The sequence below is a fragment of the Capricornis sumatraensis genome, chromosome 3 (assembly GCF_032405125.1).
Source record: "Capricornis sumatraensis isolate serow.1 chromosome 3, serow.2, whole genome shotgun sequence".
Taxonomy (NCBI): Eukaryota; Metazoa; Chordata; class Mammalia; order Artiodactyla; family Bovidae; genus Capricornis; species Capricornis sumatraensis.
The window spans coordinates 129190658-129210280 of record NC_091071.1 but is presented as its reverse complement, the minus strand read 5'-3'; the positions used below and the strand labels follow the sequence as shown (position 1 = coordinate 129210280).

At 38.4% G+C, this 19623-nt stretch overlaps 1 protein-coding gene across 1 annotated transcript in view; it reads left to right on the top strand.

Moving 5' to 3' along the window:
• Positions 1 to 19623, top strand: part of HECW2 (HECT, C2 and WW domain containing E3 ubiquitin protein ligase 2) — a 257351-nt gene that overhangs the window by 218298 nt on the left and 19430 nt on the right. The window contains exons 21-27 of the mRNA XM_068967790.1: positions 7072 to 7224; positions 9000 to 9098; positions 13076 to 13205; positions 14218 to 14364; positions 15057 to 15171; positions 18314 to 18399; positions 19408 to 19520. Coding sequence (XP_068823891.1) covers positions 7072 to 7224; positions 9000 to 9098; positions 13076 to 13205; positions 14218 to 14364; positions 15057 to 15171; positions 18314 to 18399; positions 19408 to 19520 — 843 coding nt within the window. The remainder of the gene's footprint in view (positions 1 to 7071; positions 7225 to 8999; positions 9099 to 13075; positions 13206 to 14217; positions 14365 to 15056; positions 15172 to 18313; positions 18400 to 19407; positions 19521 to 19623) is intronic.

Sequence of the window (19623 nt, the reverse complement as noted above, 5' to 3'; positions counted from 1 at the left end):
GCAGGTGCACAGTTGAAAATGAAGGCAAATGTTTTTAGCCTAATCACAGGTATGCATGGGATTCCAAGTATTTCCTTACATAACCAGCCTAGTTTGGATGAGAATACTTTTCCTCCCTCAGAGCTCCAGCTGTCTTCCATAATTGTTAGACCACAGTTTGTTGAGATCTCAGAGATGTAGTCATGAGTCTTTGGAAGCACTGTTACTTAGGTTTGAATAGAACAGATGCTTATCATGCTTTATCATCTTAAAGCTGTCTCCCCATGATCTGGACTGACATCCGTTCCTAGGAGGAGGCCCAGACAGAGTGGGGATTGAAACCTCTTTATTTAATTGCTACTAATGTCCAAATATTTCCTGCCTCTATTACCTGTCTTCTTCTTGTAACCCCAGAAGGAAAATAAGACAGAAGATATTTTGAGGTGTGACCTTAGCCCTCAGGGACAATCTCTGCATAAGGCTTATTGAGGCTGGAATAGGGCCAGGTTATTTCTGATATCATGCTTTATCATGTCAGTATCATACATATGTATTATTAGATATCAAATTTATTTTGCTATTAAGTCATTAGGAATACATCATATGTTTTGCAAGATTAACTCAAAACAAAATTAAGAAGTTATTTTAGCCTTTGCCATCTTATTACATTAAAATTAAAGATCATAACATTTATTTCTGGTTTCTAATAAATACCCAAAGAGAAAAGCTTCCTAGGTTTTTCTGTGGAGTTCTGGAATGGAGCTGAAAATTTTCTGTCCCTTTTCCTTCATTAATTTTAATGTCCTCAAAATGTGTTATTTTGGAAGTTTTTCATGTTTAGCTCTAGTAATGGGTATTAAAAAAGAATATACAACTAGTGTGTAGATGTTGGCTTTTAATATTGTTCTTTACTAAAGGGGACTAGAGCTCCTTGTAGAAATGGATGATTCTCGGACTGGGGCAGGAATTGTACAAGACAGTGTCTGAAGCATCTTGTACCAGAAAGTATAAGGAAACTCAAAACAATTCACAGTGATGTCAAAGGGACACAAGAACCATATGAAAGAACTCCCAGTGGTCAAAGCTGGAACAATTTGAGCAACAAAATAAAGTAGTATTGGGTTAGAATCCTGAAGTATAAGATAAATATATGTTGATATAAATATACAGTTGAATAACTAAATGAAGGAGAATAGACAAATCTCCTCTGCAGAAGATTTCCAAATAATTTTCTGCATAATTCAGTGCTCCTTATGAGTTGTACATAGTGACTTCCTTCCAAACAGTACCCTATGAAAAGGGGTGGGAAAAAAGTAAGCCTACAGTGGAGAAGCCTTACAAACACACAGGCAGGTGATCAAGGCTAAAAGCAAAAAATGACAGTGATATATCCTGTTGATAGTATATATCCTTGGTATGATGCGATGAGAATGACACTACCTTTATTGTCTTCCTCCCCAAAACATGTAACACCAGTCTAATCAGGAGAAAAATATCAGATAAATCCAAACTGAAGGACATTCTATCATATTACCTTACCAGTGCCCCTTAAAGCTGTCAAGGTTATCAAAAACCAGAAGCCCCTTAGAAGTGCTTAAGATGAGCCTAAGGAAACACAGCAATTAAATGTTGTATGGTACCCTGAATGGGATCCTGGACCAGAAAAGGGATATTAGACAAAAATGAAAAAAGTCTGAATGACGTGTGAGTTTTAGTTAATAATCTATCAATATCAGTTCATTAACTGTAACAAATATAGTATACTTGTGTAAAATGTTGCTAACAGGGAAACTAGGGGTGAGGTGGTATGAGAATTCTCCCTACTGTCTTTGTAACCTTTCTATAAATCAAAAACTATTCTAAAAAGATCACTTAGTAAAAGAAAGCATAGAGACAGGATTTAGGGAGATTCAGAAACTGTTTCCCTGAACAAGTTTTCTTATTTTGTTGTTGCGTGATGGGGGTCACCAGGTAATTTTGGTATAGGTATGCTTCCTTTTGCACTTGAGGTCAGTGGAGTAGTAAGTCTATAGAGAGAGTTAGTTCTGTGGAAAGTCCAAGTTAGTAGAGGTATTGGTATGTATAGAGTATTATTTTATGTTGCTAAAGTCAACTTTGTTATCTATGAGGGAATAATATGTTGCAATTTCTATTGATACCATCTCACTGATAGTATTTTCTACCTGTCATGATCAGGGTCTTTATTTACAATAAACTAGTGAGGGCATAAAGAGAAAGGATTTATCTTTTCAGAATAATGTGTCTGCCTACTCTCCAAAAAAGTGTGAATTAGCAGATTCACTCAGAGACTTCAGTTCTGCTCTAAGATGTTTCTTTGTGTAGGTCTTGACACATGATATATAGATTTTTCCTGAAATGGAAGAGCTGAGTCAAGAGAAATTGATGAGAAGTGTCATATTCGTAAATCTATAGGACAGCTACGAATTCCATGTGAGGTAGAATTAACCCCAGAATATTAGAGATACCTGTATTCAATTAAAAATGCAAAAATAATTCTAGAGCCCTTTTATGTAGTTATGCTAGTTGACAAGTGATTAGTATATCTCACTGAATTAATGTCATGTTATGCTTGGCTTTTTATGAAATACAGTCAATTTCTAAGCAAACATTGTGATTTAATTTGGTCAGAGCTGGAGATTTTGTTCTAGTCATTTAAATTTCCACCCAGCTTAAGTTGGTTATCTGCTCTTGCAAAGTGGGGAGTAGGAGAAAACAGCAGTGGAGGAATGACTTGGAAACTGGGTCGTCTGGACTGAGTGTGGCAGGAAATTGCATGGTCTGCTTGCCTCTTGGGCTTCTGTCTGCCCAGACATTGCTTCTTTAAGAGGGGAGCCACAGTACTGCATATTCTTCAGTGTATTATTTTCTTCTGAATTAAAAGTTTCAGCAACTAAAGCTTGTTGGTGTCAGAAGTTAGCTACGTAGACTATTGTGTTCACATAGGACATCCTGGGCCATTCACTTCTTTTTCTTTTTATTGAAGTAGAGTTGATTTATAATAGTGTGTTAGTTTCAGGTTTACATTCACTTCTTAGTACCCAAAACAAGTAAGGAAATAATGGCCTGGGTCAAGAGAGGATGTTTACACTGTGATTGCCTCTGTTTTTTTGTCCTCCATGGCCAACTCTATAAAAGGCACCTTTCTTTAAGAAAGAATGAGTTCATTATATGTAAGGTGCCTTCTATATGACATCAGTCATCTGTCTTGCAAAGCCATACTTGGACTAGGGAGGGGGTGTGTGCAAACAGTTTTAGTTTGGGGATTTAAGTACAGGTGAGCTCTTCCTATGGTATTTCTACTTAGGCAAATGCACGAAACTAGTGGGGGATGAGATCTGAAAGGTTTTTTTGAGTCCCTACTTATAAAATAACCAGCAGCTCTTACATCTGACTGATCTAGAAGTTGTTTTGGGTCCTGGCCTTGACCAATGTTTCCTCAAATATTTGTAAGGCTTCAAGTGAAACTAAGGTGTTGCTTGTTTTTATCTAAAGGGAGATCTTTGCAGGATAACCTAACTGACCCAAACCATGCTGAAGAAAGGTGCTTCTATTTCTAGGCTTTGGCTTGGTATCTCCAGGTAAAACTTTGTCATATTAATTGCTCACAAAATCCCTACTCACCTATCACTTCTTTAGTGGCTCAAGAACTAATGCCTTGCTGCTACAAATGTGAGAGTGAATCAGAAGGTGTGTAGACCATGTGTGCCTGAACCAGCTTGTAAGAAAGAAAACCTTTCTGTCTTCCAGAAAACGTGTGGGAAATGACAGTCAGACTTCCCAATGCCACTGTCCTCTTTCATTTTATAGTCTCCTTCCTTTGGGATACTTTGTTTTTGGTAATTTTTAGTTGAACATAAAGAGCCAGAGAATAAAATTATTTAAGAAATATTGGATGCCACTAACAACTCGGGTGGTGTCAGCCCAGCAACGTGATGGTGTTTAAAATGCCTTATCAGCATTTCATGGGGCTGAAGACCCACCCTAAAGACATCTGTGCTTATTCCAAAATGCCCTCAGATGCAGCTGTTATGTGGCTACACACCCGTTGTCCGGAGTTTCTGTATTTCCGTGCCAAGTCTTTAGCTATGGAACCAACCTAACTGGCAAAACAGGAATGTAACAAATGATCCCTGTGATATGAGTCATATTAACTATTTATATGGAAGAGGTTGCTAAGACATTACAGGAAGCGCATGCATAAGGTATCCTGCTGGGACAGGTCTTATTGAATTAGGTAGATGTATGTAATTTGTAATCAACAACCTGCTCTCAGATATGTGGTTCTAAATTTCAGATCATAATCAAATCAAACTTTAAAAATGTCTTCACTTTAGAGTCACTCTATCAGTGCTGCTGGAGTTTAAAAAAAAAAAAAAAGAGCAGATAAAAGCCTGACCAGTTGAGGAAGATACATTTTCCTCCTAGACCTAGATACATTGCCTCCAGGCCAGGGCTCATGGCTTCCTGCTTAGTATCTGTGACCACTCCTGAAGATTTCATACACCCTAGGATATTATTGTGATTTTACCTTTTCTTGAAATGATCTTCACTAAAGAAGAGGATTTAGAGTAAGCTAGGGTTTTTAATAAAGTAACATTTTCTTCCTACTTTCTTCTGCAACAGAGGCTGGCAAACTTTTACTGTAAAGAGCCATATAGTAAGGATTTTCAGCTTTTCAGGCCATTCCATGTTGTACCTCTCATTTTGCCATTACCTACCCACTTTGCCATCATAACAGCCCCAGACAACACATACACAAATGAGCATGGCTGTGTTCCAATAAAACTTTTTTACAAAGTGAGGGCCTGGACCAGACTTGGCCTGCAAGTCACAGTTTTCCGACCTCTCCTCTATAAGCAATGTTGTGTTTAGTCCTGATGAACGTTTTAAATATACTGAAGAGTGGACTGTAAAGAGTAATGAACATCACACATAGGGTCAGGAAACCTGTGTCAAGGCCCGGATCCTCCACTGCAGCTTTCATTTGATACAAGTCAGTGATTTCCTTCAGCCCCAGTCATCTCCTCAGTGAGGTGAGCGGATGGACAAAATGACCACTAAGATACTTTTGATTGGCGTTCTCTGTTTCTGAAAAGACACAGGGCTCGGCTGATGTAATTCATCATCAGTAGGAAATTTAGAGAGAAGTTTTGCGTCCACAGGGATCTAGGTAGACTAGAATCATGAACTCAGTCTCACAAAGTGAAATTTAGTATGACAAGTATTAATGTTAGTGTCTAGTGCTTAGGTTTTAAAAAGATAGAGCGACGTGCAGACAGGGTGGGAGAGTCCTAGTTTAAAGCAACATAGGTGAAAGGTTTGAGCTGATGACTAGCTTGTGATGAGTCAACAAAGTAAAGTGACTGCCCACAAGGCAGGGTGACATTAAGCTGCAGTAGTGGAGCAAAGTGTCCAAGAAGAGAGGTCAAGAGCCCTCAGTTTTTGCTGACAAGACCACACCTTGAGTATTGTGATCAGTAGAGACACACCCCTTAGGTCAAACTTTGACACTTGGAGAGTGTTCAGAGCAGAGGACCAACATGACAAGGAAATTCCGTGCCCTGCCTTGAGAGGAGGTTGTTCATGAGTGAGGAGGGGACAGGCACCAGGAATATAGACGCTGCTGGACTTAGAATCTTGTAGAAAATGACGTAAAAATAAAACTTTGCATCTTTAGCATCTAGATTAGTACCCCAAACCTAGTAGGCACTCACATATTTGTTGAAGGAGAGCCTCTAAATGTGTGAAGAATGTTCAAGTGGAAGAAGTAATCTACTTGTTCTTGGTGATGTCAGAGACCAGAACTAGGACTGTGGAAAGAAACCACCAGAAGCTGCCTTGGCCTGTTACATAAACTGATATTTTTTATTTTAATATTTATGTGTTTATTTTCATGTGTGTTAGAAAAGAAATAAAGCTAACACATCACAATTCCAAAATACTGTGTAAGACAAGGCTACATTGGAAAAGCAAGTAAAGCTGGAAATATTAAGTAAATAGTAGTGCATATATATTCAGATATGGCAAAAATTAAGAACTTAGTATGTGGATAGCTGTTGTCTGTTTTAAGAAAATTCTATTAAACTTTCAACTAAGATATATGAAGGCCTTTTAATTTTCCTTACTATTATTCCAGCTCCCTCTTCTAGCTATAATAAGATCCTTTTCTCTATCACACAATTCCATACCACACATGTGGAATTTTTTCTTTGTCATAAAAAAATACAGAAGTGGCCATTGAAAGAAATTCCATAGAGGGAAAAAAATAGAGTGAACAAAGGAAGTCTTATTAAATCCCACCTTATCCATTGCTTTCATTTCCCCTTCAGAATTCCTTCCTGTCTTTGAACCCTTATGTTTTTTTTTACCATAGGGTAGATAAATGTACTTTACATTTTTCATTTTAAATTGAGCATATCAAATTGCTTTATTACATACTCCTCTTTGGTGCATTTTTTGTTCTCAGCATTGTTTGCCGCTTGTCAGTCCTCAAACCTCACACAATCATTTCTCAGATTTTACTTTGACCCTGATGTCTTTGTAAGTAAAATGGAAATTACACTGTTATTCAGGTGCTAGAATTTCAGCCTCTTCTCAACTACCTTCCCAAGGAAGCTTTAGACACCCTCACTTTTCTTGTCTATAATTTTCCTTGGTGTTTTATAATTTAAAATTTTCATCTGAACCCTATCATTCCATCTTTTGCCTCTGATCTCCCTAGGAGGCCTTATATCTGTAATATCCTCTCACCAATTCACTAAAGTCTCCTTTTGCCCCCATTTAAAAGTGTTTTGGAAAAACATGAGGACTCCATGTTCCCGTGGATGTATCTAACTGATGCCCTCAGGTTTAACCTGCTTAAATAAGGCATTCCCACTGCAATCTCTCTCCCCATGGCCTGGCTCTGGGCGCTTAAGTTATTTACCTTTTGATACATGATTTAATGACTAAACCACCACCACCAAACTTGATAATTAGACTTCCTGTTTTACAGAAAGTTGAGCATTATGTAAAATGTGCCTAATAAATAGAAAAAAAATAATGACTGCTCTTTTCGTGAATTTTTTAAAGGCTGGATTACAGTGGACCTTCCAGAGAGTTTTTCTTCCTGGTATCCAGAGAACTCTTTAACCCATATTATGGCTTATTTGAATATTCAGCCAATGACACATACACAGTACAAATAAGTCCCATGTCTGCCTTTGTAGACAATCACCATGAATGGTAAGTATTCTTCTCCCCAAATTTTTCTTTAGCTGATTTTCTGTGATATTAGTGTTTATAAGCACCTAAACTTAAAAAAAAAAAAAAGTTGTTTTTTGTTTTTTTTAGAAAATCATATTTTCTGTTAAATATCTCATTTGACTCGTTTGCATTATCAAATTTAACATACAGGCACTTTCCAATCTAGGAATAGATTATGTTCTGTAAGACCAATTTTAAGTGAGTTGGGTAGAATCCGAAAGGTTTTTTCCTGAGAGAACGTTGCAGATGATGTTAGGTTCTTAGCAAGACCCTAAATCCTTGTGTGAAGCTTTGGGTGACTCTGAGCTATGACAGGGGACTGGTGGGGGTGAGTAGGGCAGACTCCTGACCCAAAGGACAAGCAGCTTCTAGAACAGTCCTTGGGGAAGTGGCTAACATGTAGGGAGGGGCAGAGCAGCTGGGCCTGCTGGTTTTTTAATGGGAGGGAAGACAGGAAGACAGAGTGGCTTCGAGGAACCGATGGTGGCAGAGAATCCTGGCAGGCAAGCAGGAGTGTAGGGTCACAGCAGTGGCCACTTATCCCAGTCACTATTTCAAGTTTGTAGCCAAGAATTGCCCTGCTCCTAATTTTTCACACAAAATCAAGTAAAGCTGGTATAGGATTCCCATCTGGGAATTATTTATTCTTAAAACCTCAAATTGCACTCTGTGACATTTTTTACATGCCTGCATTTATAGTCTTGAAGTATCTATATAACCCGTTTGCTTGTTTCTGTTCATTTTCACTATAGTAACACAAAAAAGAATGAGAATAAGAATCATGGAAAAAATTTCTTTGAGTCATGAGGTTAATATTGGTGGGTGGAGGGCATTAAGGTTTAGGACTTATTCTTCAAATTAACTTCCGTTTAACTACGATTAGAAGTCCTCCTAAGAGTAGCTATTGCAGTTATGCTAACCTAAGTGGAAATAAAGAAAAACAAAGCTGCTGGATATTCATCTTAAGATGGTTGCCTAACACTAAAATTATAGCTGGACACTATGAACCTCAGTGTGGATTTACACTTTCAGAAGGCATCAGGCTTTCAAAAGGCTAGAAACTTGAATATTTTTGAAAAAGAAAATATATGTACATCTCAGCAAATCCAGTCATGACAAATATATTTAATAAAGTTTCCGAAGTGATTCAGAATAGAATTGAACTCTGAAATTTTAGAGAACAGACTGTCCCATGAGGAAACTCCCTCAAATGTACACATGCATAATTCTTGGATGGTGACAGTTACTGTTAAGAGAGGGGTTTGAGAGAGAATAGAAGTAGGAACTTTCGCACTCCGAGACTGGGCTTTTCCTCAAAAGGGAATTGCTACTACTAGGTTTGTACTAGAGAAATCCCGCTAATATTCATGCACACAAACTACAAGGGGACATTTTCCCCACCATTACTGGTCTCATTCTGTCAACATTTCTTACAAATGATTTAAGGAAATTTCACTGTCGTGCTAACAGGGATTTCATGTAGAGTGCTGCATGCTGGACATCACTGACATGGGGAGAAGGTGCAGCAGTGTCTCTCTGAATATCAGATAGAAACAGATTTCTTCTATAAGTAGATGTGAAAATCAACCAGGGAAGACATAGCCTACAGTGCATACAAATTCTCATGAACCTGGAAGGCAGTTCATCTTAGAAAATCTTAGAGGGTTAGAACTGGAAGGCATTGTTGAGAGGAAACAGAACCATTTAGAAACTGCTCAAAGACATGGAAACCATCTCCTGCTTTTCCTTCACAGGTTCCGGTTCAGCGGGAGGATCCTTGGTCTTGCACTAATTCACCAGTATTTGTTGGATGCCTTCTTCACACGGCCCTTTTATAAGGCTCTTCTCAGAATGTAAGAGTATTTTTATTGCTTGTGTAATTTGCATGTAAAGAATGAAGTATTTCCTTTATCCAAAAGAATCTTTTGTCAAGGTCATGTTTTGACTCACTATCTCAAATCTATTATTATTTACTTAATAGTGGTTTAGATTTCTGAAACTAATCAACTAATCTAATTTCAAATATGGTTACTGGATTTTTCCAGCTTCTGATCCTTTATTCCTGTCTTGTCCCCAAAGGCTTAGTTTTGCTCTACTCTGAGTAACTGATTCTCATTTGTTGCTATACATGTTTCTTCAAAACAATTGTACTTTAAATACAGTGCTGAAATTCCTGTGGTATTAATGCCAATTATTTATAGAATAGTTGTGGGTTAGTCTTGGTGACTCATAGCCCCCCATCTTTCACAAAATGCCTTTTACATTTTGCCTTAAGCAAACGTTCAACTGCTTATTCTTGGTTCAAATTTTCACTCTCCTTTTTTAACATTTGTTTGTTAGAGGTGGGCCATATTTTTCAAGTCCCATATTTTTCTTGAAATCTCTCTATATGCAAGGCAGTAATTTATGATGGCAGATGAAACTTTAGCATTCACCGAACTTTTTCTTCATTGTTACCACAGTGAAAGATTGCAATTATTGTAAAATGTAGAGCCAACAGTTTCTGTCCTGTAATCAGTAGTCATTTACAAGGCTGAATAGAAGGCAACTGTCTGTGAGAGTAGTAGCTCAAACTTGCAACGAGAAAGTGCAGCATGATTGCATGGTTCTGACCAGCTCATTCCCTAACCAAGGCCACGTATCCATGTATCTGCTTTCTGTAAGCCTGCTGCTGCTAAGTCACTTCAATTGTGTCTGACTCTGTGTGACCCCGTAGACGGCAACCTACCAGGCTCCTCTGTCCCTGGGATTCTCCAGGCAAGAACACTGGAGTGGGTTGCCATTTCCTTCTCCAATGCATGAAAGTGAAAAGTGAAAGTGAAGTCGCTCAGTCCTGTCTGACTCTTCGCAACCTCACGGACTGCAGCCTACCAGGCTCCTCCGCCCATGGGGTTTTCCAGGCAAGAGTACTAGACCTCAACTGAAAGTATTTCTAATGGATTCTTAAAGAGGGCCAGTAGGAAGACTTTTGCCATCGTCTCTTTTGATATATAGGCCAATGAAGCCCTGAGCACCTGGACACTGGCCTTCTGCCTCTCTGGTTCTTCTGGCCCGTTTGCATCTTTCCATTTCATTGCCTTATCGTTCATCCTTCCCATTTAAACTTCCTGAAAGAATAGTCTATACTGACTGTTGACATGCCCTCAACACACTTCAGTCTAGCTTTTTTCCCACCAATAACCTATGGAAGCTTTTAAAGAATGTTTTTTAGTCTCTGTTTTAATAGACCACTCTGCTGCTTTTGATAGTATTGATCCCTCCCAGACCCATCCATTTTTCTTGAGTTCTTCCTTTTCTGGTGTCCATGACACTATGCTCTCTGGGTTCACCTTTTACTTTCATGCCTCCTTTGTGGGTGTCCTGACTTGCCCTTTAACCTTGGTGTTCCTGAAGCTTCCATTCTGGTTCCCCTTCTTTTCTCTCTATATATATGTTCTCATGGGAAATCTCTTCAGCTGTCGCATCTACTGACTCTCCAGTCTACACCCTTGGATATGATCTCTCGTGAGTTGTAAGCTCAAGCATCAATATTTTACTTAATGTCTCTTCTTGTATGTCTCACAGGCACCTCAAAACCAACATGGTTAAAACTAGATTCATCAATTTCTCCTGACCTAAAAATATACCTTCCCCCGTGTACCTAGTCATAGTTCATAGTGCCAACATTCTCAATCACTGTGGTCAGAAATTGGGAGTCACCCTTAAACAGGGGTAGTTTCTTCTCTTTCCCACCTCCTTCCCCAGTTGTTTTTCCTGCTAAACTTGTGGCCTTAGGAATTTTTCAACTAGTGGCCCTCAAGACTGGCAGTGAATCAGAGTTATCTTGTAACTTGAGTTCATTTGCTGTCTCATTTTAGATATGCTTCTTTTTACCCACCCACTAAAATGGTTTACTCATTTCCACATTTGCCTCCTAAATAATTCTAAAGTTCATCTTCTCTACCCTAATATTCCTGCCTGGAAGATTCCATGGACAGAGGAGCCTGGTGTCCAGGAGGTTGCAGAGTCAGGCACGATCGAACACATACCCAGTCTACCCTGATAGCTGTGCTCTAACTAAAATCTTTATCTTACTTTGGACAGGTTACTGTAGTGGTCTATTAATTGGTTTCCACCCAATGATACCTACCCCCCACCCCCCATTATAAGTAAATCCTCTATCCTGCCACTTCCGGATAAACAATTTAAAGTCACACCTCATATCTGATCATGTCATTGCCTGTTTTAAAACCTTTCGGTAGTTCTGAATCACCAAGCTCCTTAGAATGACATTCAAGACCAGCTTCTAGATACATTTCCGGCCTCATTCTCTGGACATTCTGTCTTACGGTTAACTCTTCTGGTGCTGCCCATATGCTTGGAATATCTGTATACTCCATCCCTTTGTGTTTCGTTCAGGTTGTCTTCTCCTGCCTCTCTTTTCTCCTTTTCTCTTTTTTGTTCATTCTCCTTTACCTCTTTAGCTTGAAACATCCTAAAGACTTTAATATAGGTATAATCTACTCCAAAAAGCTTCTTCTAAATCTCCAGGTCATGATTATGTAGCTTGGTTGTTTATATCAGATATTATAGCTTCACCACTTGGCACTTACAGTGCTTGATTAATAATCTATTTAAAATCTGTCTGAAGATTAGTTTTGATCTTCAAATGTTTACATGGATTAGGTTGAGCTGTGTCTTAAATTAACTGTACAGAGTAAACTGAAGATGTCATTTGTTGCTGGAGAAAATGTAATAGCATTGTGGGAGAGGGGGAAGGAGTAGAATTTGCACTAGACAAAAAATCAGATCAAAACAGCTTTTCCCCAGCCACTTTTGATCTTGACTTAATTACTGATTTGCAGTTTTCTCATCTTAAAAATGAGAAAATGTTTTTTAAAACGTTGATCTGATTTCAAGCTCTGTCCCAGCTACCTACTGGCTGTGTGACATCAGGCAACTTATATAACATTCCTGAGCTGAGTTTCTCATCAGTAAAATTGAGATAAGTATTCCTACTCTGTAACATTTTGGTGGAGACCCTATATGTGAAAACAGTATGGAACCAATAAAATATTATATAGAAATTTGTTTGTCTTACTAAATGAAAAATATAATCAGAAAAATCAGTCAGTCTCCAGGTCAAAATAAATGTCTTGCACGTTTGCTGTGGGAGGTCCCAGTATCTACCTTATGTACCTTTTTTAACTGTAACTGAAGTGTAACATACATATAAAAAAGTGCACACATACTGTGTTATCCACCCTAGGCTATTACTGATCACCTTAAATCAACTTATCTACTTGTGTCTTTGTTTCTCTAATGGTCTACATTAGCTCCTGTTATATGTGAATGTGGACCATAGATTCTAGTCTTTGGCGGGGAGGGGGGGTGGGGGTGGGGGGCGGAAAGCTTTGGGGGAAAAAGTTATAAAGTACAGTATAGAAATGTACAAAGAATTGCTAATTAGGAAAATGATAATTTAAAATAGTTTAACCTAGCCAAAGAATACTGAACCCAAGTTGTCAACCCAAGTCCCAGTTTTACCTCTGGCATTATTTGTGGGTGGCTGTGCAAACGGCAGCCAGTCTTGGTACCTCCAGTTCTGTGTCTGTAAAAGACAAAACAAATTGAATGATTCCTAAGGCATTTTACATATCAGGATTTTAAAATGTTATACATTTCTGAATTATTTCACTGCTTTGGTTACTGACTTTGACAAAACACGTTCCAGAAATCACTGCCTATTTCGTTGGTGCTGTACTTATCACTGATTCTCAGTGTGTTTCTTCACGACTCTGGGTTTTGCTAATATCCATGCCCACATATTTGTTTCTCTTTGTCCTCTCAGTCTCTGTGACCTGAGTGATCTAGAATACCTTGATGAAGAGTTCCATCAGAGCCTGCAGTGGATGAAAGACAACGACATCCATGACATCCTGGACCTCACGTTCACTGTGAACGAAGAAGTTTTTGGGCAGGTCTGTGTGTGAATAATGGTGATTGTGTGTGGTAATTGAAGACTGTTGGTTGGCAAAGGATTAATTCAGTGGCTAAAATCAAATGTTTCTTTATTTTTGACTGGTTGGGTGGTTTAAACCCAGATTTATGTATAGTTATAATAATCTTGGTTACAAAGGTTATTATAATGCCAGCTTCAGATTAAGATGTTTTAATTTATAGATAGTGATAACTATTTGTGTGTTGTAAGCAATCTTCTTTTTATTTCCAACTAAAATATCTTCATAAGATATTAGAATGTACCTGATATAAAATATAGTGTTAAAAATCCATGCTACCTCAGAGTTGAATATTAAAATATTCAGTTAGCACTTGTACTTAACTCTCATTCATGGTTAAGAACTAAAATGGATTGTTTTGAAGCTAGGGGAAAGTAAACACTATTTTGGTGAAGGCTTGAAAACACTTCTTTTTTTTTAATTGATAAAAGAGTTGGTTAAAAGATTTCTTTCAGAAATTGTATACTAGTTCATAAGTAATATTCTAGACATTAATACCTGGCTGGTCTCCTGAATTTCATATTTTGAAAGTAGGTCTCAAGTTAACATTTGCTTGAATGTATTTCTGCTTCCTTAAGGTAAACCTTTACCTAAATATTTGCTTTCTATATGTAGTTGATTCTGAATCCTAAAGAAGTTTGTGATAATGTCTTGTCAGACATTCAAATAGCAGTGTCACAGAATTTGAAACCTCTTCATTTTCATTTAGAAGATTTATTTATGGATTTAAAGCTTAACCTGGAGCACTTGTGGCACATATATATTTAGCCACAGAGGTGCTCAGGCATCAACTCATTGCCCATTTTCCCTGAGCACCACTGTACGCCCAACTCTGTGCTGGTGCTGACCTCCAGCTTGGAAGATGTTCCCAGGGCTGGGACAGGTAGGGGCTGATTCCAGCTCATTGGTAGCAGTAGTTTTACATCATCAAACATATTGCTTTATGGTCAGCCTTTTTGTTTTTTAATCGCAGATTACGGAACGAGAATTAAAACCAGGGGGTGCCAACATCCCAGTCACAGAGAAGAACAAGAAAGAGTACATTGAGAGGATGGTGAAATGGAGGATTGAGAGGGGTGTCGTGCAGCAGACAGAGAGCTTAGTGCGTGGCTTCTATGAGGTAAAGACAACCAGCTATAGTGGGGTTCTCGGCTGACCCCAGTTATACCTTGGTCCATCTCATTCTACTTCATATGTGTGTCATATTCTCATTTCTCTTTTGTTGTATTTACTGTTGCTAATTCAATTTAAACACTTAAATAATTTTTCCTATATGTTTCAGGAATACACAAAAATTTATTGCCCTGTTACAAGAAATCATTGAAATAAAATGACCTGAATTCAAATAGCATTTGAGAGTTTAATGACCACTAATAACATTTAAGTCATGCATCTTACTCATGCTTAGATGTGGGTAATCAAATCTCGTGCCTGATATGTGAAATGATAGTATCTGAGGGTCAGAATGAGTTGTTACAAGTATTTCATGTGACTTCTTTTGTGAAAAAGCCCCTATAGCTAAAATAAAAATAAACTATGAAAATGACTGGAGCACTAGATCGTCTCCAAGAGGAAAAAAAAAGAAAAGAATTCACTAGTGACCAGTTATAAAACAAAAATTCTGTTGAAAATTTCATCAACCTTGTACTAAAAATATATTTGTAGAGAACTTTACAGTTTTCAAAGTACCTCCACAGAATACATCCATGTATTCCCAACACTCCTTGTGCCCTCCTGTTTTGATGAAGTGTAATTGTAGCTGAGGCTTCTCCAGGTTCTTAAGCCATGTCCTGTATTCTTTTTATTCCACAGGTGGTGGATGCCAGGCTGGTATCTGTTTTTGATGCAAGAGAACTAGAACTGGTCATCGCAGGCACAGCTGAAATAGACCTAAGTGATTGGAGAAACAACACAGAATATAGAGGAGGTGAAATTTGACTTATTGATGGCTGGATTTTAAGTTTCAGACTAAAGGGAGGCAAGTGGTTCAGCACGTGGATCCGGATCCAGGACAAGCAGAGACACTTGCACTCTAATCATAGGTCTGACACACTCTCCTTTGAGACCATGGGCAAGTACATGCCCTTCTTCCCCTAGCTGTCTCATCTGTCAAGTGGAAGGAGGACTGTTTATGCACCATTTGAGGATGTCATAAGTCTTAATTGTTGGTGAAGAAATGTGACCATAGGAACAGTAATTAATTGTTTTATGGTGTTGTTAGTGAAGCATCAAGGAGCTAATATCCGACTGGTTAAACTCCACCTATTCTGTCTTCATTCTCAAACCTGAAGAGGCACACCCTCTTAACTTCTTAATGAGCAAACATAGTTTTTCTACATTTCACTTGAACTACTTACCAGTTGTAATTCACAGTTGAAACTCATGAATAGAATAAGATCTAGTTCTCAGATTTCAAATTTATTGAACAAGCCCTTTTAGAATTCAAGCATTAGGTTCAACCAAAAAGGAAACTGCTGTAAGATTAGCTTAAAACTGCATGCGTGCCCAGTGTCTTCGATTATGTTTGACTCTTTGTGACCCTACCCTTTGTAGCCCATAAGGCTCCTCTGTCCATGGGATTTCTCAGGCCAGAATACTGGAGTGGGTTGCCATACCCTCTTCCAGGGGATCTTTCCCACCCAGGGATCAAACCCACATCTCCTCCATCTCCTGCATTGCAGGTGGATTCTTTACTGCTGAGCCACTGGGGAAGCAGCTTAAAACTGGACACGCCACCAGATAGGAAGCTTTGGGGCTGGCATTTCTATAGATCAGTACAAGTTTTCAATTAACAGTTGGCATTAAAGCCATTTTAATTTGATTGCTGAATCAATACACTTGGAAAGGGATCTGATGCTAACCCAGAGTTAGTTTTATTCAATACTTTCAAGCAAAGAACAAATACATTTTCTGAAATTTATTGTAGTGTTATTAAGTCTTCAGAAAGTCATGAAAAATGACAGTTGGGTTTTGCTTTTGTCTTTTAACTTAGAATGTAAGAGGAGAGCAGTAATTATGAACTTGGAGAGTGAAGAATACAAGCTTTAATTCACTGAATTAATCACTTAGCAGACTAAAATTAGAGCTGAGCAGTTCTCCAGTTATCGGTAAATTGAAACAGAGATTTAAAGGAAAAAAACCTTACAACTATGGAGTAGAAATATACCTTAACATTGGCTCAGTTGCTTTTATTTTGGCTTCTGCTTGGCTCTTCCAGTCCATCACTATTGCCCTGGGCTGGCTTTGCCTGCCCATTTCTCTGAAAGGCAGGATTAAACTGCAGTGTCCGTTGCTGCTATTTCTGAAGTCCAGTTGCTGTGATAGGTCTTTACCAATTGGCCCTCTGTATAATCCACATAGGCCTTGGCTGTTATACCTTTAACTAAACCAGTTTCATTCACTAAAATACAGTTTCTCCAACATGCTGCATAACTTATGTGTTACCATAAATACTATTAGCTCGTTCTTTTACCCACCATGCACACCCCCCAGGAGATTCTAATAACATTCAATCATATCAGCCAGTTTTGTGTTTACATAGGATAGACTTTTATTCTCTGTGTATGACAAATCAAGTACCTATTTCTTTGCTTATTGTCAATCTTATCAAATAAAATCCTTGGGAAGAGAGTGCTGGGAGGAGGGAGGGGCAGGAAAAGGGCAAGATACCCAGTTGCCATGTTTGCTAACCCAGCTAGTTGGCACTGAATGAAGGGGCGGCTTTGCTGCCATTTGCCATATGTTCACAGGGTAGCTGTTTGTAGAGAATACGACGAGATACTTTCACTCTTCCGCCTTTTCTAAATGGTTTTGGCACAGACAGCAAAGGAGAGGCATAAAAGGGCCAGTTCAAAGGGTCAGAAAACTTTAAAGCTATAAAGAGCCAATGCACTTATTTTATAGATGACAAAACTCTTTTCTCAGCACAAATAGCTAATCTTTGCCAAAGGCAGGACAACGAGCCTCTGGATTTCCGTGGCCAGTCTAGTTGTATTTACCCTTCATTTGGTTCCCTTTCTTCTCCAAAGGGCATCACTGACCAAATGGTAAACAGTTTAAGGCAAGAGTCCCCTCAAAACCCATGTGAGAAAAAATTCAAAGGAAAATGGTTTCTACCCACCTTCTCTTCAGGACTAACTGCTACTGATTCAGAATTAGAGTAGCTCTCTCTGCACACTGAATGTGTCAGTCAGCTGGTCTGAATCACTAACTGTGCCGTGATCTTTGTCAGCCTTCCTCTGAACTTAATTTTTCTCCACTGAGTTTTTGAAATCCACTGCTACTCCCTTAATCCTCCTATGGGATGATACTATTGACATTTTATTAAACTCTACTACAGTATGGAATAAAAGTAACATTTAGGTTGATGATTATTTGAAATTTACTCGTTGAAGGAATGAAAGTAGTATAATTATTTTCCCTTTTTGTTAAAAAGTAATTTGATTTTAAAATATGAACATTATATATAGTTTTAAAATAGTTTGCAATATATGTTTATTTGTATAATTATTTGATTTGTCTCTCTCTTTACCAGAAGCCCTGTGAGGGTCTATTTTCTTTGCTATTGTACCCTCAACCCTCAGACGTAGTTCAGTGCTTGGCATAGTGGTTTGTTATTCAGCGCACAGTTGTATCCAAATCTTTGTGACCTCGTGGACTGCAGCACACAAGGCTCCCCTGTCTTTCACTATCTCCTGAAGTTTGCCCAGACTCCTATAGAGAATTATTTCTTAAATGAAGGAATGAAAGGTTCAAGCATTTCCAATACCAGCAACTATGTTTTTCAAAAATGATGTGGTTAACGATAACTCACTTGTTCTGTCCGCTAGTTTCATTTAGTGGCTTCTAAATGGAAACAGATTCCTTGGTTCCATTTAGTGTTTTGTTTTACTTTTGACACTCATGTGATCACATTAACAGTATTATTCCTTGGTCTAAAATTGTAAATAACCTTTAAAGAATCCAAGATGATGATTTATGTCTGGGAGTCTTTTGTTGACATACCAGTGTCATAGTGACTTAAGATAGAAAACTCAAAGTAATACTAGCTTTCATGATTCATTTGATAGGCTATCATGACAATCACATTGTAATTCGGTGGTTCTGGGCTGCAGTGGAAAGATTCAACAATGAACAACGACTGAGGTTGTTACAGGTAAGATGCCTTTAGTTAATCTTTTTATGCATTAATTATTGTTGGAATTTCATATTTTTAATAATGGATAATATACTCAGTAAATATATCCCATGTTTATCTGCATATTCTGAGTACACTGTTTTCAGACTCTTCTGATTACATGGTTCTCTGGTTCCATCACTGTGCAGAACATCTCTAACTAGTCCAAGCGTCTCATTAGAGCTGGGAAGTACCGACTGCCGTCCAAGAGTCCTCAGAACAACATCCACCTTCAGGGCAGTTTGATCCCTTCATCCAGAGGCCCTCCAAGTACTCTGTAGGCCAGCATCTCTGGCAACAGAAAGAGATAATCTTCAGTCTCATTTATCAAGAAATGATCCAGTTCCTTGATAGAGAGTCCCTTCTTTTCTTCCATCTAACTTTCCACAAATTTGAGATAACATTGAAGTTTAAGAATAATGGGAAAACTAACTCATTATTTTCTTATGGTGTTATACAGAGAAATTCTTTATTGATTGCAGCTAAAGAAATATCAGACATAAGGAAGCCTTTTGTTTGCTCAGACAATATCTTACAAGTAGTCTGGATCTTAGCTCCTTTGGATTACAGATCTGAGTCTCAGATTTGCAGGCCTATAATTTCTTTTTGTTTTTCATTCACCTCAAATTGATCAGGGACTGATGCTAAGTAGACTTAGGTTAATTGACACGTCCACTTTATTAATCTCTAATGGAAAGTATCCGTGGTTTAAGCTTCTAAGTTAAAGGATGTATAGGATGCTGTATTTTCTACAAACCGTCCACATCCCCTTTCCCTTTATAATGCACTGTCCTTCCATGGGATTCTCCAGCTCTCTGTCAGAATTCTCACATTATAGTTATTCTGTCTCTATGGTTTTATCTTTTGAGCTTTACCACCAGTGAGCAGCATGCTGCTCTTCCCCAGGACCTCTGTATATGAATGACCTCTTTCCTAGAGACTGGTCTCTTGGCTTCACCTTCTCCTTCTGTTTTCTTGGGTTGATAGTTTGTTACAGGCACATCCAGCATTCCCTATGAAGGATTTGCTTCTCTCCGAGGCAGTAATGGCCCAAGAAGATTCTGTGTGGAGAAATGGGGGAAAATCACTGCTCTTCCCAGGTAAAGTAGAAAGCATTTCTTTACTGTCACTACAGTGCTCTGTGGGGGGAAACTTTAGCTTAAGTGTGTGTTGACTTATTGCCGTTTTTATGTTGAAAGTTTG